We start from the raw sequence: 18,329 nt of genomic DNA, 5'->3' as shown, positions 1-18,329 counted from the left end.
ACATAGCGTGGCCCTAACACCTATATCTTTGGAAAGTGGGAGGGATCCGGGATATCCGGAGGAAACTCACAGATAGAATGTACAAGCTCCTTACAGACAGTGATGGGAATTGAACTGATCGCTGGCACTGTGACGCGTTACACTAGCCACTACTCTGCCATGCACTACCAAAGGGTGTGGCTTCCTGGAGACACACAGCAGGGCAAAAGGCCATTCTTCCCACCTGGTCCCTGCCAGCCAAGACTGCCATGCAAGTGGTATTTGGCCCATCTCCCTCCCAACCTTTCTCATCCATCTACCTGTCCATGTATCTTTTGAATGTTGCCGATGTACCTGACTCTACCACTTCCTCTGGCAGCTCATTTAAGGTATGGAGCACAGATAAAGTCATCCCTTAGGTTCCACCCACCCCCACCCTCAAACTGTGCCCACCCCTCCCTCACTCCCCAGTTCCCGATTCCTGACTCCTACCTGTAACTTTTGGAGCTGCTCCTCCACACTACCCTGCATCGTCAGGGTCCAAGGCCCGGATCCTGGTAGTTCCCGGGTCGATTCCAGCCAACGCTCCAGTTCCAGCACCCGCTGTTGGCACTCATCGAGGCCCTGCAGAGCCTGCCGTGGAGCCGGCAGCAGCGCGGGTAAGGGGTAGCGACAGGGGTGAGGGGAGAGGGCAAGATAAGGGTGAGGGGGCGGGAGGGACAGGGATTATAGAGTGGATGGGAAGGAGCAGGGGGAGGGAGAGAGAGAGTGAGAGGTGGGGAAGGAGGGAGAGAGGGTGGTGAAGGAGTGAGTGAGAGAGAGAGTGGGGAAGGAGGGAAAGAGTGAGACAGGTGGGGAAGGAGGGAAAGAGTGAGACAGGTAGGGGAAGGAGGGAGAGAATAAGACAGGTAGGGGAAGGAGGGAGAGAGTGAAGCAGGTAGGGGAAGGAGGGAGAGAGTGAAGCAGGTAGGGGAAGGAGGGAGAGAGTGAGACCGGTAGGGGAAGGAGGGAGAGAGTGGGAGAGGTAGGAGAAGGAGGGAGGGAGTGAGATGTAGGGGAAGGAGGGAGAGAGTGAGACAGGTAGGGGAAGGAGGGAGAGAGTGAGACAGGTAGGGGAGAAAAAGCCAAAGGCTCAGAGCTCAGCTCGGTAGTTATTAATGAAAGAGAACTTGCAGAGTTCACCTGGGCAGGTGACGCTGAGGCCGGCTCTGATTGGTGGAACAGAGTGACAGGGTGGTGATGTCAGGGCTGAACATTCCATGAGCCAGCAGTGGGAGGGTGCCTAGCATTTGCTCTGCTGCCTGGCAGTGCAGGCAGGGAATAGGACACAGTCCGCCTCAACCAGAGAGATGGAACCCCACCCACTCACAGCAGCACCAGAAGTGACAGAGAGAGGCCAAAGCTATAAGACCATACAACTATAAGACATAGAAGCAGAATTAGGCCGTTCAGCCCAACAAGTCTGCTCTGCAATTCAATCATGGCTGATTTATTCCCAGTGCCATTCTCCAGCCTTCTCCTTGTAATCTTTGATTCCCTTACCAATCAAAAACCTATCAACTCCCAGTTTAAGTGTACTCAATAACTTGACCGCCACGGCTGTCTGTGGTAAGGAATTCCACAGATTCACCATTCTCTCACCAATTCCTCATCTCTGTTCCAACAGGATGTCCTTCTGTTGTGATCTGTGCTCCCTGGAACTAGACTGTCCCTTTGTTAGAAACATCCTTTGCAAGTCCTTCATCTAGTCCTTTCAATGAGATCCTCCCTCATTTGTCTAAACTCTGGTGAGTACAGGCCCAGAGACATTGTGCTCCTTGTCAAAAGTGGTGACGAATCAGCGTATAGGAGGAGGTTGAAAATCTGGCTGAGTGGTGTCATAACAGCAACCTCTTACTCAAGGTCAGTAAGACCATGGAGCTGAAAGCTGAAACATCCATGAAACTGGATGTCCATGAGCCAGTCCTCATCAGGGTATCAGAGCTGGAGAGGGTCAGTATCTTTAAATTCCTCAGTGTTATCACTTCAGAGGATCTGTCCTGGGCCCAGCACGTAAGTGCCATTACGAAGAAAGCTCTGCAGCAACTCTACTTCCTTAGAAGTTTGCAAAGTTCTAGCATGACACCTGAAACTTTGACAAACTTCTATAGATGTGTGGTGGAGAGAATATTGACTGGCTGCATCACTGCCTGGCTGGAAATGCCAATGCCTTAAATGGAAAATCCTACAATAAGTAGTGGATGTGGCCCAGTCCATCACGGGTAAACTCCTCCCCACCACTGAGCACATCTACATGGAGCATTGTTGCAGGAAAGCAGCACCAATCATCAGGGACCCCCAACACGCAGGCCATACTTTCTTCTTGTTGCTGCCACCAGGAAGGTGGTACATGAGTCTCAGGACTCACACCACCAAGTTCAGGCACACTTATTACCCCTCAACCATCAGGCTCCTAAACCAGAGGGCACAGTTTCACTCAACTTCACTCGCCCCATCACTGAACTGTTCCCACAACCTATGGACTCACTTTCAAGGACTCTTCATCTCATGTCCTTGATATTCAGTGCTTATTTATTTATTTCTAATAATTTCGCTTTTTCTCTTTCTTTTTATATTTGCACAGTTTGTTGTGTTTTGCACATTGGTTGAACACCCTGCTGGTGCAGTCTTTCATTGATTCTAGTACCAAAGACCATAAGACCATAAGACAAAGGAGCAGAAGTCAGCCATTCAGCCCATCGAGTCTGCTCCATCATTTTATCATGAGCTGATCCATTCTCCCATTTAGTCCCACTCACCCGCCTTCTCACCATAACCTTTCATGCTCTGGCTACTCAGATACCTATCAATCTCTGCCTTAAATACACCCAATGACTTGGCCTCCACTGCTGCCCGTGGAAACAAATTCCATAGATTCACCACCCTCTGACTAAAAAAATACCTTCGCATCTCTGTTCTGAATTACAGTTATTGGATTTATTGAGCATGTCCATAAGACAATGAATCTCAGAGTTGTATATGGTGACATATATTTACTTTGATAATAAATTTACTTTGAACTTTAGCCCTTTGACTCCCAGGATCATTTTCATGAACCTTCTCTGGACCTTCTCCAACGCCAGCACATCCTTTCTTAGATAAGGGGACTAATGCTGCTCACGATACTCCAAATGTGGTGCTACCAATGCCTTATGAAGTCTCACAGCTCCCCGAACAGGTTTCCAAGATGACTCAAGGGTTAAAACAGAACCCAGCATCTCAGGTGCTCCTCTCTCAAATCCACGATGCTCACCCTCACTTTTATTCAAGAGCTTGATGGTCGAGAGGTAGTAACTGTCGTTGAACCGGGTGGTGCGAGCCCCAAGGCTCTTGTACCCCCCACCTGATGGCCACAGCAAGACAGCATGACCTGGGTGGTGGGGGTCTCTGGTGAGGGATGCTGCTTTCCTGCGACAGTGTTTCATGTAGATGTGCTCAATGGTTGGGAGGGCTTTACCTGTGATGGACTGAGCTAAATCCACTACTTTTTGTAGGATTTTCCATTCGAAAGCATTGGTTTTTCCGTACCAGGCTGCAATGCAGCTAGTCAATACACTCACCACTTCACAGCTATAGAAGCTGTCAAAGTTTTAGATGCCATGCCGATACTCCACAGACTCCGAAGAAAGTGGAGGCACTGCCATGCTTTCTTCACAATTCCACTCACATGCTGTGTCCAGGACAGATCCTCTGAAATAGTATCACCCAGGAATTTAAAGTTGCTAACCTTCTCAACCTCTGATTTAATGATGAGGACTGACTCATGGACCTCTGGTTACCTGCTCCTGAAGTCTACAATCAGTTCATTGATCTTGCTGACGTTGTTGTTATGACATCATTCAGTCGGATTTTCAATCTCCCTCCTGTATGCTGATTCATCACCATCTTTGATTCAGCCCACGGTGGTGTCATCAGCAAAAATATGGCATTGGAGCTGTGCTTAATGACATAATTATAGGTGTACAGTAAATAGAACAGGGGACTAAGCACACAGCTTTGTGGTGTACCTGTGCGGATGGTGATTGTGGAGGAAATGTTTTTGCCAATCCGAATTGACTGGGGTTTACAAGTGTGGAAATCCAGGATCTGTTGCACAAAGAAGCATTTAGATCAAGGTCTTGGAGCTTACAGATTAGTTCTGAGGGGATGATGGTACTGAATACTCAGCTGTAGTCGATAAAGAGCGTCCTGATGTATGTATCTTTGCTGTCCAGATATTCCAGGATTGAGTGAAGAGCCAATGAAATGGCATCTGCTCAAGGTACCTGCTGCTTCGGTTGGCAAATTGGAGCAGATCCAAATGGCCTCTCAGGCAGGAGCTGATATGTTTCAACACCAACCTCTCAAAACGCTTCATCACTGTGGATGTAAGTGCAACTGGATGATAGTCATTAAAGCAGGTCACCATGCTCTTCTTGGGCACTGGTATAATTGAAGCCTGCTTGAAGCAGGTGGGTACCAGACACTCTGAAGCATGTGGTTAAAAGAGCTCAGTGAATACATCAGCCAGCTGATCAACACAGGTCTTTAGTATGTGGCCAGGTACCCCATCCAGTCCAGATGCTTTCTATGGGTTCAACCTCCTGAAAGCAGCCCACACGTCAGCTTCAGAGAGTGAGATCATGGGATCATTGGGGGATGAGGGGTTCACAAGGATTTCTCCCTGTTCTGATGGTCAAAGTGAGCACAGAGGCATTAAGCTCATCTGGAAGTGAAGCTCTGCTATCTCCCATGTCGCTTGATTTAACTTTTTAGGAGGTAATAGGGATCAAGCCCTTGCCTCAGCTGTTGAGCATCCCTCGTTGATTCAAGTTTAGTCCTGAATTTCCACATCACCTGTGAGATGGCTTCTGGAGATCATACCAACACCTCTTGTAGTTTTCTTGGTCTCCAGACTTTAATGCCTCTGATCTGACCCTCAGCAAATTTCGGATCTCATGGTATATCCAGGGCTTCTGATTGGTGAAGACTCTGAATAGTTTACTGGGGACATACTCATCTACAGCTGTAGTATAAAGTCCATTGCAGCCATGGTGTGTTTATTCAGATCTCTAGATGAGTGCTTGGTATGTTTAAAGCAGAGGTTGATAGGTTCCTGATTAATAAGGGCACAAAAGCAGGAGAATAGGGTTGAGAGGGAATCTAAACCAGCTATGGTGGAATGGCCTAATTCTCCTCCTGTGTTCTATGGCCATCTGGAAGGGTTAGAAAGCAATGATGGGTTGCTGGGGTCTGACTGGATTTGTGGAGCGGGGGGCATGGGATGAGGAGGGAGAGACTTACCCCTCTGTCAACATCTGGAGGTGGTGCTGACGACTGGGTTCCTTCCATTGCCTCCTCGCTTTCCCCCTCGTCTTCATCTTCCTCCAGCAGGGAGGATAACTTTCCGGGCACATTATTTGCCTGTGGATACTGAGGAAGAACAACATACAGTCACAAACTGCCAGAGATTAGATCATTGTCAGACACAAGACATCGTCTGTTGGTACACAGACTTCCACTTTCCTATCAATCTCCCACACCCTGCAACTCTCACACCTCAGAACACCTGCCCACCAAATTCCCCTATCCCTCCTCCATCAGCTCACCCTAACTCTCCCTACTCTCCTGACCCAACTCCCTCTATACCACCCCAGCACCCACAGAGTATCAGTATCACCCCTGCCACTGTGGAACCCTCCCTCAGTACTACCCCCTCAAATATTGTGACCCTCCCTCAGTACCTCCCCTCAAACATGGTGACCTCCCTCAGTACCGCCCCCTCAAACACTGTGACCCTCCCTCAGTACTGCTGCTCAGACACTGTGACCCTCCCTCACTACCTCCCCCTCAAATACTGTGACCCTCCCTCAGTACTGCCCCCTCAAACACTGTACCCTCTCTCAGTACCGCCCCTCAAACACAGTGACCCTCCCTCAGTACTGCTCCCTCAGACACTGTGACCCTCCATCAGTACAGCCCCTCAAACACTGTGACCCTCCCTCAGTACTGCCCCCTCAAACACTGTGACCCTCCCTCAGTACCGCCCCCCCAAATACTGTGACCCTCCCTCTGTACCGCCCCCTCAGACACTGTGACCCTCCCTCAGTACTGCCTCCTCAAATACTGTGACCCTCCCTCAGTACCTCCCCTCAAACACAGTGACCCTCCTTCAGTACCTCCCCTCAAACACAGTGACCCTCCCTCAGTACCTCCCCTCAAACACAGTGATCCTCCCTCAGTACCGCCCCCTCAGACACTGTGACCCTCCCTCAGGACAGTGTTTCTTCATTTCAGTGACTCTAGAAACGAGGCTGATGTGACACACTGGTGTCCAATACCTAAACTCTCACACACGTCCTGCACTACTCCTCAAACAATCTTTACACTTCATGGTCTGACGGGGAACTCAATAAACGTAGGTCATTACAGCACAGTACAGGGCCTTCGTCCACAATCTTGTACTGACCTTTTAACTTACCCTAAGATCAATCTAACATCTCACTCCCACGTAGCCGCCCATTTACTGTATCTATCATCCATGTACCTGTGTAAGAGTTTCCAAAATGACGCTAAGGTACATGTTTCTACCACCACCCCTGGCAGCACATTCCATGCAGCCACAACTCTCTGTGTAATAAAACTTAACTCTGACATCCCTCTTGTACTCTCCTCCAATCACCTTAAAACCGTGCCCCTTTGCATTGGCCATTTCTGCCCTGGGAAAATGTCTCTGGCTTCCATTCTTCCATGCTTCTTATCTTGTACATTTTTATCAAGTCACCTCTCATCCTCCTCACTCCAAGGAGAAAAGCCCTAACTCACTCAACCTATCCTCATAGATGCCCTCTAATCCAGGCAGCATCCTGGTAAATCTCCTCTGTGCCCTCTCTAAAGCCTCCACATCCTCCCTATAATGAGGCAAGCAGAAATGAACAGGTTACAAGCAAACCCTTGGGGTGATTCCCATCAACCAGGGACGTACTCTGGGCTAAGCCTAAGGTCTATTCTCAGAGCTTCCTTCCTTAGCTCCTCCATTTTCTTCAGCCCACCCCTCAGGTCGACAGTGGGGACTGCAGAGCTCACCTAGAGCTGGAGCAGGTGCAGCCTGAAGGGGTGGTAAGGTGGATAGGTGGGTGGTCTGGGAGGAGTTGGGGGGGATTGTGAGGAAGATCATTCACTCCAGTGCCTACATAGGGTCTCTGTGAGCCCGAGGCACTGATCCCAGCCCAACAGCCTTCCTCTTCAGAGGTCACCAAATCCCCAGAGATGGGGAGAATAATTAGCCCCCTCACAGAGGTGTTGAGCCAATCCTTGAATCTTCAACAAGAGAAAATCTGCAGATGCTGGGAATCCAAGTAGCACACATTGAAATGCTGGAGGAACTCAGCAAGCCAGGCAGCATCTAGGAAAACGGTACAGATGGCGTTTGGGGCCAAAACCTTTCAGCAGAACTGGAGAAAAAAAGCTAAGGAGTAGACTTAAAAGATGGGGTTCCCTGACCCGCATCATTTTATTTTTACTATGGATGTCCAGTGTCTACACACCTCCATTCTCCACCATGAAGGCCTCAAAGCTCTGTCTTTTTTTTCTGGACATCAGACCCAACCAGTTCCCCTCCACCAGAACTCTCCTCTGCCTGGCGGAACTTGTCCCCACTCTCAATAATTTCTCCTTTGGCTTCTCCCCACTTCCTTCAAACAAAAGAGGTAGCCATAGGCACTTGCATAGGTCCTAGCTATGCCTACCTGTTTGTTGACCATGTGGAACAGTCTATGCTCCAAGCCTACACTGGTGACTGTCCTGCACTTTTCCTACACTACATCGACAACTACATTGATGCTGCTTCCTGCACCCATGCTGAATTTGTCGACTTCATTCACTTTGCCTCCAACCTCCACCCTGCCCTCAAATTTACCTGGTTTCTGACAACTTCCTCCCCTTTCTCGATCTCTCTGTCTCTGTCTCTGGAGATGTCTATGATAAACCCACAGACTCTCATAGCTACCTGGACTATAACTCTTCCCACCCTGTTACCTGTAAAAATGCCATCCTTTTCTCTCAATTCCTCTGTCTCTGCCTCATCTGCTCTCAGGATGAGGCTTTTCATTCTAGAATGAAGATGTCCTCCTCTTTCAAAGAAAGGGGCTTCCCTTCCTCCACCATCAATGCTGTCCTCAACCTCATCTCTTCCATTTCACACACGTCTGCTCTTACCCCACCCTCCTACCACCCCACCTGTTGTCCTCACCTACCACCACACTAGCCTCCACATCCAGCACATAATTCTCCAAAATTTCTGCCACTAACAATGGGACACAAAGCACATCTTTCCCTCCCCCCCCCACCCAATGTCTGCTTTCTGCAGGGATCACTCCCTGAGCAACTCCCTTGTCCATTCGTCCCTCCCCACTGATCTCCCTCCTGGCATTTATCCTTGCAAGCAGTAACAACTGCTACACCTGCCTCTACACCTCCTCCCTCATTACCATTCAGGGCTCTGACAGTCCTTCCAGATGAGGCAACACTTCACCTGCGAGTCTGTTGGGGTCATTTACTGCATTCGGTGCTCCCAGTGTGGCCTCCTGTACATTGGTGAGACCCAGTGTAGAATGGGAGACCGCTTCGCTGAGCACCTACACTCCGTCCACCAGATAAAGCAGGATCTCCCATCGGCCATCCATTCTAATTCCACTTCCCATTCCCATTCCAATATGTCCATCCATGGTCTCCTCCACTGTCGTGATGAGGCCACACTTGGGTTGGAGGAACAACACCTTCTATTCCATTTGGGTAGCCTCCAACTTGATGGCATGAACATTGATTTCTCAAACTTCTGGTCATGACCCCACAACCTCTCCTTCACCAATTTCCATCCCCTTTTCCCCTCTCACCTTATCTCCTTGCCTGCCCATCGCCTCCCTCTGGTGCTCCTCCCCACCTTGTCCTTCTTCCGTGACCTTCTACTCTTTCACCAATCAACCTCCCAGCACGTTACTCATCCTCCAGGTTTCACTTAACACCTTGTGTTTCACTCTCTTTACCCCGACCTTTTAAACCTACTCTTGAGTTTTTTTTCTCCAGTCCTGCCGAAGGGTTTCAGCCAAAATATCGACTACTTTTTTCCTAGATGCTGTCTGGCCTGATGAGTTCACCCAGCACTTTGTGTGTGTTCCTTGAATCTTTATTTTGTTCACGTGCGAGTCTCTTGTTATAGATAAAGAGCATGGAAACAGGCTCGAGTCTACCCGTACTGAGATCCGTATCAAAATCTACACCCCAAACTGGGATCCATACTGGGATCTACTCCCCGCACTGGGATCCATACCAGGATCTAATCCCCTCACTGGATCCATACCGGGATCTACACCCCTCACCGGGATCCATACTGGGATCTACATCCCACACAAGGATCCATACCGGGATCTACTCCCTGCACTGGGATCCATTCCAGGATCTACTCCCCTCACTGGGATCCATATCAGGATCTATACCCCTCACCGGGATCTACACCCCAAACTGAGATCCATGCCGGGATCTATAACCCTCACTGTTTTCCACACTGGGATCCATGCCAGGATCTACTCACCACACTGGGATCCATACTGGGATCTACATCCCTCACTGGGATCCATACTGGGATCTAATCCCCTCACTGGATCCATACCGGGATCTACACCCCTCACTGGATCCATACCGGGTTCTACACCCCCGCACTGACATCCATACCGAGATCTACTCCCCGCGCTGGGATCCATTCCAGGATCTACTCCCCTCACTGGGATCCATACCAGGATCTATACCCCTCACCAGGATCCATACCAGGATCTACACCCCTCACCAGGATCCATACTGGGATCTACACCCCACACCAGGATCCATACCGGGATCTACTCCCCTCACTGGGATCCATACTGGGATCTACACTCCTCACCGGGATCTACATCCCAAACTGAGATCAACACCGAGATCTACACTCCTCACTGGGATCCATACCAGGATCTACACCCCTCACTGGGATCCATACCGGGATCTACACCCCTCACCGGGATCCATACTGGGATCTACACCCCACACCAGGATCCATACCGGGATCTACTCCCCTCACTGGGATCCATACTGGGATCTACATCCCAAACTGAGATCAACACCGGGATCTACACCCCCTCGCTGGGATCCATACCGGGATCTACTCCCCTCACTGGGATCCATACCGGGATCTATACCCCGCACCAGGATCTACACCCCAAACTGAGATCCACACCGGGATCTACAACCCTCAGTGTTTTCCACACTGGGATCTACTCCCCACACTGGGATCCATACTGGGATCTACACCCCTCACTGGATCCATACCAAGTTCTACACCCCCACACTGGCATCCATACCGAGATCTACTCCCCGTGCTGGAATCCATTCCAGGATCTACTCCCCTCACTGGGATCCATACCGGGATCTATACCCCTTACCGGGATCTACATCCCAAACTGAGATCAACACTGAGATCTACACCCCTCACTGGGATACATACCGGGACCTACACCCCTCACCGGGATCCATACCAGGATCTACACCCCACACTGAGATCCATACCGGGATCTAGACCCCTCACTGGGATCCATACCGGGATCGACACCCCTCACTGGGATCCATACCGGGATCGACACCCCTTACCGGGATCCATACCGGGATCTACACCCCTCACTGGGATCCATACCGGGATCGACACCCCTCACCGGGATCCATACCGGGATCTACACCCCTCACCGGGATCCACACCCCACACTGGGATCCATACCGGGATCGACACCCCTCACTGGGATCCATACCGGGATCGACACCCCTCACCGGGATCCATACCAGGATCTACACCCCTCACCGGGATCCACACCGGGATCCACACCGGGATCAACACCCCTCACTGGGATCCATACCGGGATCTACACCCCTCACCGGGATCCATACCGGGATCTACACCCCTCACTGCGATCCATACCGGGACCTACACCGCACACTGAGATCCATACCGGGATCTACACTGCACACTGAGATCCATACCGGGATCGACACCCCTCACTGCGATCCATACCGGGACCTACACCGCACACTGAGATCCATACCGGGATCTACACTGCACACTGAGATCCATACCGGGATCGACACCCCTCACTGGGATCCATACCGGGATCTACACCCCACACCGGATCCATACCGGGATCTACACCCCACATCGGGATCCATACCGGGATCTACACCCCTCACTGGGATCCATACTGTGATCGACACCCCTCACTGGGATCCATACTGGGATCGACACCCCTCACCATGATCCATACTGGGATCTACATCCCTCATTGGATCCATACCAGAATCTATACCCCACACTGGATCCATACCAGGATCTATACCCCACACTGGATCCATACCAGGATCTACACCCCTCTCTGGATCCATACCAGGATCTACACCCCTCTCTGGATCCATACCAGGATCTACACCCCAAACAGAGATCCATACTGGGATTTACACCTCACACTGTGATCCACAATGGGATCTACATCCCGCACTGTGATTCATGCCCCACAGTACAATCTAAGTTTCAAGATTCAAGTTGATTTACAAGGTGTGCCTCAGAACAGAAGAATGCATCATTTGCATTTACTACCAATGCACCAGGAGAAGGCAACAGCAAACCACTGCTGTAGAAAAGTTGCCAAGAACAACGATGGTCATGAGAGCACAATCAGCTACATGTTACAACACGACACAGAATGATGGCGATGACTAATACCCACGTCTGGATGACACCACACCAGAGTCCCTCTTGCTTAAAACTATAAAGAGATCCACAGCCAGTCAACCTCCCCAGCCTGATGCAGGGTCCTGCCCTGAAATATCGGCCCTCCCTCTGCACCCACAGTTACTGCTCGATCACTGAATTCCCCCAGCATATTCACTCTGGAATCCAGCATTTGTTGTCTCCATCCCAGCAGAATACACCTGAACTGAAGGGCCACTGACCTGAAATATTACCTCTGACTGAACCCTGCCCCTCCACAGACGCTGCCTGGCCTGCAGAATATCGCCTCTACTCAGGGTTTATCCAGATTAGTAGAGGGTCCACCCCCTGTTTCAGATGGGGTATCCTCCCCCAGAGCTTTGAATCACAGAGAAAGTTCAGCACTAAGGTGGGAGTGGGCTTTTTCAATAAGACTCAAAAGGTTTTGAGATACTTTTCAGAAACAACGAAGGGGATTCTCCAACTTCAACGGACATCAGTGAAATTGATTATTCTGTGGGATTCTCTGGTGCATGTACTGCCCCACCAAACCCATCCAAGTTTCCAGCTCCTGAGTCATGTTGGGAAGGCCTGAGTTGAACAGAGTGGTGTGGGGGGGTGGAGGTGCTGTGGGACCATAAAACCATAAGGTACAGTGCCAGTGATCGAGGGTCAATTCCTGTTGCTGTCTTTGAGGAGTTTGTACGGTTTCCCCAGGACTGTGTGGGCTTCCTCCAAGTGCTCTTGTTTCCTCCAACATTCTGAAGTCAGGGTTAGTAAACTGTGCTGGAAGCACAGCGATACTTGTGGGCTGCCGCCCAGCATACCTTCGGACTACGTTAGTCCTTTTGAAGTAAATGCTAACATTGCGTCTGCCTTCCTTGCTACCAAGAGAAATGTGAGCTGCGTTACTGAGTCACAAACTGAGTACCAGGGTAAGGCACTGGCCACAGTGGGGGTTGACATACCTCAGGTTCTCTGGGTGGCTCAGCCTGGGGTGAGGGTGACTTCTGCCCCTCTGTGAAGCTCTGGGTGACCTCGATGAGGGCTTCTTGGGTACTGATCACCAGCAATTGTCGGCGCTCACTCAGATCTGACAACGTCTCCCCCTGGGATTCCGAGACCTCATCCTACATGGACACAACTTGGTAGAATCAGAATGCAGTTTATTATCAGCAACTGATGTGAGATGAAATTTGTTGTTTTACGGCAGCAGTTCAGTGCACAGACATAAAATGGTTGCTAAGTTACAGTGAAAAGCTTTCATTTGCATGCCATCCAGAGAGAAATAAGAACATCGAGGTCAAGCAAAGGAAACCAATCACAGAGTGCAGAATACATGCAGTGTTACAGTTACAGAGAGAGTGTAGAGCAGGGAGACAGTAAGGTACCAGGTCATGCACTTTGTTTGAAGGAATAAAGGGTGTAGGCTATTTTCTAAAAGAGAAGCAAATTCAAATCAGAGGTGCAAAGGGACTTGGGAGTCCTAGTACAAGGTTTCATAAAGCCCAATGACTGGCCCTACAGTATGTGTATACATATGCACAGAAGTGTGTGTGTGTGTGTGTGTGTGTGTGTGTGTGTGTGTGTATATATAGCAATTAACCCTGCCACCTGTGCTCAGCTCACCTTCTGCAGTCTCTCAGCCTCCGCGTCACAACCCTGTAACTTCTCCAGCAGTGACTGTGAGGAAAAAAAAGAAAACAAGGCTCTGAATTAAAAAATCCTAAACAAATGAAAATATAATGGTAACTCACACAAAACACTGGAGGAACTCAGCAGGTCAGGCATCTATGGAAAAGAGTAAACAGTCAACGTTTCGGGCCAAGACCATTCTTCAGGACTCACCACAGATGCTGCCAGAACTGCTGAGTTCCTCCAGCATTTTATGTGTTGCTTTGGATTACCAGCAGCTGCAGACTTCCTTGTGTTTGAAAATATAATGGTCATTTGTGCTTTGTGGAGTCCAAGTAACTATAATACACCCAAGGCAGTAATCTGTGAAAGCACGTACCACCAGGCTAAAGGACAACTTCTATCCCTCTGTTATAAGACTATTGAATGGCTCCCTAGTACGACAAGATAGACTCTTGACCTCACAATCTACCATGTTATGACCTTGCATCTATTGCCTACCTGCACAGCACTTTCTCTGTAACTATACCACTTTACTCTGCTTTCTGTTATTGTTTTCCCTGTACTTTCTCAATGCACTGTGTAATGAATTGATCTGAATGGATGGTTGCAATGCAAATTCTCATTGATACAAGAGACAATAATAAACTAATTAATTTAATTTACCAGCTGGTGTATTAACTGGGGTATTAAGACAAAATTACTGTTAGGTTTAGATGGGTTTACGTGAAGAAACACTAATTTAAAACAGCAAGGAAAACTGGTCACAAAGTCGTTCAACATGGAAACAGACCCTTTGGACCAATTTGTCTGTGCTGACCCAGTTGTTTCCCTGAGCCAGTCCCATTTGCCTGTACTTGCCCCATATCCCTCTAAACCTTTCCCATCCAAGGTACAAGGTACACATATTGTCAAAGTATGCATGCAGTATACAACTCTGAGATCTGTGTGCCTGTCCAAATGTCTATGAAATGTTGTAACTGTTCCCATCAGTACTTCCTCTGGCAGCTCATACTGGAGACCTTCTGGTCTTAAAAGCATTTTAAAGGAGGAAGAGAAGTCAGATGATGATTTTGATGAGTTGGGTACGTGGGCTGCGGACTGGCAAATGGCTTTCAATCCAGATAAATGCGAGGTATTGCACTTGGGTGATCAAACTAGGGTAAGACTTGTACAGTAAATGATCGGGCCCTGGAGAGTATTATGGATCAGAGGAACCCAGGGTGCAAGTGTATAGTTCACTGAAAGCAGCATCACAGGTAGACAGGCTGGTGAAGATGGTATTTGGCAGGCTGGCTTTCAGCAATCTGGTCACTGAGTACAGGAGCTGGGAAGTTATATTGCAGTTGTATAAGACATTGGTGAGGCCACACTGGTATTATGTTCAGTTTATGTTGTTCTAGGAAAGATATTTTAAACAAGAAGGAGAGCAAAATAGATTTAGCAGGGCGTTGCCTGGACTTGGTGTCAGAGTTACAAGGAGAACTTTATTCCCTGGAACTAGCAGACTGAGAGGTGACCTGATAGAGATACGGTATATGAGATCATGGTCCGGGGAAAGCACATCATCTTTTCCCATAGAGGGTGTTGTGATGGAAATGAGACAGGTTCTTTGGGCTCAAGGTAAGGATTCTGGACACACAGTTTTAACAATAAAAAGTTTATTTACAAGGGGAGAAGAGCTTTTGGACAATACAAGCAGATACAATATTCGCACAAACACGTTTAGAATAGACGAGCGTGGCAAAAGTCGGGTCGGCAGTACAATACACAGGAAAACAGTGTGGGGACAGAGTACAGGTACAGATACAAGCAAGGGAAAAGTAACTACGATACCTGCCCCCCTTGACTATGGGCAGGCAGGGCTCTCTGCTACAGGGACAACAATAAACGCTCCCAACACCCTGTTCAATGCACAGCTCACCACGTGTCTCCAACGCTGCTCTGCAGTCTTCTGCCTGGAGTGAAACAGGGTGGTCCCTCGAGCATGGTAAAAAAAAGAGCAAGCCAAGCACATGTAGCACCCTTTATAGGTCAGGGGGCTGGAGGCTGCTCACCGGGGGGGCCAACGGCTTGGTGCTAGAGAGGTTAATCCAATTAAGGTGGCCAATGGTTAAGTGTGCATTGTTTAGTTGGGAGGGGTGAGATGCCGACTGGCATGTGGTGTGCCTTCCGACCAGGTAGAGGGCAGTGCTGAGCCGTGACAGGCACGGCTGTCTGGATACGGAGGGGTTGCTTCACAGAGCACAGAGGTTCAAGATCAAAAAGGAAATCGGGTGGGGGGGAGCTTCTTCACACAGTTTCTGTGTATTTGGAAAGAACTGTCAGAAAGTGGTTGGGGGGGCATATTCATTATTCATTCAGCAATACAGCCTGGAGTAGGCCTGTCTGGCCCTACAAGCCACACTGCCCCAGCAACCCCACAACCCCTATTAACCCTAACCTAATCACGGGACAATCTACAACGACCAATTAACCCACTGTGGACTGTGGGTGGAAACCGGAGCACCCGGGGAAAACCCACGCATCCCACGGGGAGGACGTACAGAGACTCCTTACAGAATGGCGCTGGAATTGAACTCTGAACTCCGGAACACCCCAAGCCATAACAGCGTCGCACTAACCGCTACGGTGCCGCGGCACCCATCGGGCGTTTTAGTTAAGTGCATGGGTGGGAGAGGTTCAGAGAGCTATGGGCCAAGCACAGACAGATGGGACCCGTTCACTGCGTAGCACAGTGTGGACATGTTTGACCCCAGGGCCCGCTTGCATGTTCCACGACTCAATGAGCAGTCAGACTTTGCGAGGCAGTGGGTTTAGGGTGTCTCAGAGTCAAGGAGTGGGGTAAGTAAAGGAACAGGCCATGTATAGTCTGTGTCTATCACATGTGCGAGCCACATCCATTCTATGTATGGATCCATGCCTATCCCGTGTACGTGTACGTGTACGCTTGTTGTCCGTGCCCAGCCCAAGGGACATACCTCCAGCAGGGAGCTCTGCTGCCTGGTCAGTTCCTGCAGCGGGTTAATCTCTGCAGAAATGCAGGCCACTCTGGTGAAGGCCTCGACGTTGCCCGAGTGACCCTCTGGTAGCACCAGGGTATTCTTGTACTCCGCCAGCATGCCAGCTGTCCCCCTCACCTCCTCCAGGCTTGCCAAGATCACCTGTCAGCAAAGGAGAGTCAGTACACCAAGGACACAGTCCCCTCAGAGCTGAAAGACGCACGGGCTGGACAACAACACAGGAGGCTGCTCAACCCATCAAGCCCCTGCTAGCCCCTTGGAGCAACCAATCACTCCCATTCCCCAGTAACGAATTCCTCCCCATTTGCCCTCTGATTCCACCCTTCACCCACACACTAAGTTATGGTCTTAATTCACAGAGATTATACTCTGGACCCCGTGTTTCCTTGGAGAGTCGGAGGAAACCGAAGCTCCCGGGGATGGGGAGAATGTGCAAGCTGACACAGACAGCAGCAGAGGTGGGGATCGAACCTGGGTCTCCAGAGCTGTGAGACACTGGGTTGCCCCCACCCCCCCAGTTTCAGGAGGCAATGGACAGGCAAAGCACCTGGGAAGGGCAGGAATGACACCACACCCAGACTGCGCTGACCCCAGGCACTGTCTGGTACAACACATGGGGAGGGGTCCTTCACCAGAAGGGATGCCACAGTTCAAAGAGTCAGCCAACCAACTCCCCCCAACCTCCCCAGGGGGGCAGCTAGACATAAGACACAGAATTAGGCCGTTTAGCCCATCACTTCTGCTCTGTCATCCATCAAGACTGATTTGTTATCCCTTTTAATCCCATTCTTCTGCCTTCTCTCCGTAACCTTTGATGCCTTGACTAAGCAAGAACCTATCAACTTCCACTTCAAATATACCCACTAACTCAGTTCCACGGCTGTCTGTGCCAAGGAATTCCAGAGATTCACCACCTTCTGGAAAAGGAAATTCCTCCTCGTCTCTGCTCTAAATGGAATATTCAATTCTGAGGCTGTGCCCGCTGTTCCTATACTCCCCCACTATATGAAAAATCCTTGCAATGGTCACTCTATCTAGGCCTTTTGGTATTCGCTAATGAATTTGGTAAATGTATTAGAAGAATGAGGGGGGATCTCAATGCGATCCTTGTTAACTCCAGCAACAACAGTCCCAGAGCCATCAAACACAGTTCATTCATTAACCCTTTCACTTCCAGGATCATTCTTGTAAACCTCTGCTGCTCCCAGCACATCCTTTCTTAGAAACGGGGCCCACAATACTCCAAGTACGGTCTGAGCAGTGCCTTATAGAGCCTCATCACTACATCCTTGCTTTTATATTCGATGTCCTCTTGAAATGAATGCTAACACTGCATTGGCCTTCCTTCCCATTAACTCAGCCTACCCCACCTTTAGGGAAACCTGCTCTAGACTTCCTAGCCCCTTTGCACCTTTGAATTCAGAATTTGAATTTGTTCCCCGTTAGGGAGGGGCTGTGAAAGCTGCACAGGACACCATGTGAAGGAAGGGAACAGGGCCCACTGTGAGAGTGGACAGCCGCACACCCGCCAGGGACACACAGTCACCAACAAGGAGCTGCCACCCACCTGTCGGTTCGTCAGATGCTCCTGAATGGGTAAGTGACCAAGGTCTGTGGAGTGGAGGATGGCCTTAACCGCAGATACATTACTTTCAAGGTTTTTCACTTCAGATTCAAGGGCCTCGATCTCCTGCCAGAGAAACACATCATTGGTCCAGTCAGTGTGGTTGTGGTGGGCCAGGATAAAGTGTGACTCTCCCTCAGTACCACCCCTCCCACAGTGAGACTACCCCCATCAGTACCACCCCTCCCACAGTGAGACTACCCCCTCAGTACCATCCCTCAAACAGTGTGACCCTCCCTCAATACCACCCCTCCCACAGTGTGACCCTCCC

General features: G+C 49.8%; 1 protein-coding gene across 5 annotated transcripts in view; it reads right to left on the bottom strand.

Annotated features, from left to right (window-relative positions):
• Nucleotides 1–18,329, bottom strand: part of LOC140205041 (nesprin-2-like) — a 209,158-nt gene that overhangs the window by 143,643 nt on the left and 47,186 nt on the right. For all 5 annotated transcript variants that reach the window (XM_072272150.1, XM_072272167.1, XM_072272130.1 and 2 more), the window contains 6 exons: nt 18,002–18,124; nt 16,393–16,575; nt 13,406–13,459; nt 12,745–12,906; nt 5,302–5,430; nt 472–612 (listed from right to left, as the gene is read on the bottom strand). In XM_072272150.1, the coding sequence (XP_072128251.1) occupies nt 472–612; nt 5,302–5,430; nt 12,745–12,906; nt 13,406–13,459; nt 16,393–16,575; nt 18,002–18,124 (792 nt within the window). The remainder of the gene's footprint in view (nt 1–471; nt 613–5,301; nt 5,431–12,744; nt 12,907–13,405; nt 13,460–16,392; nt 16,576–18,001; nt 18,125–18,329) is intronic.

The sequence above is a fragment of the Mobula birostris genome, chromosome 1, assembly GCF_030028105.1.
Source record: "Mobula birostris isolate sMobBir1 chromosome 1, sMobBir1.hap1, whole genome shotgun sequence".
Lineage (NCBI taxonomy): Eukaryota > Metazoa > Chordata > Chondrichthyes > Myliobatiformes > Myliobatidae > Mobula > Mobula birostris.
This window is presented reverse-complemented; position numbering and strand designations above follow the sequence as displayed.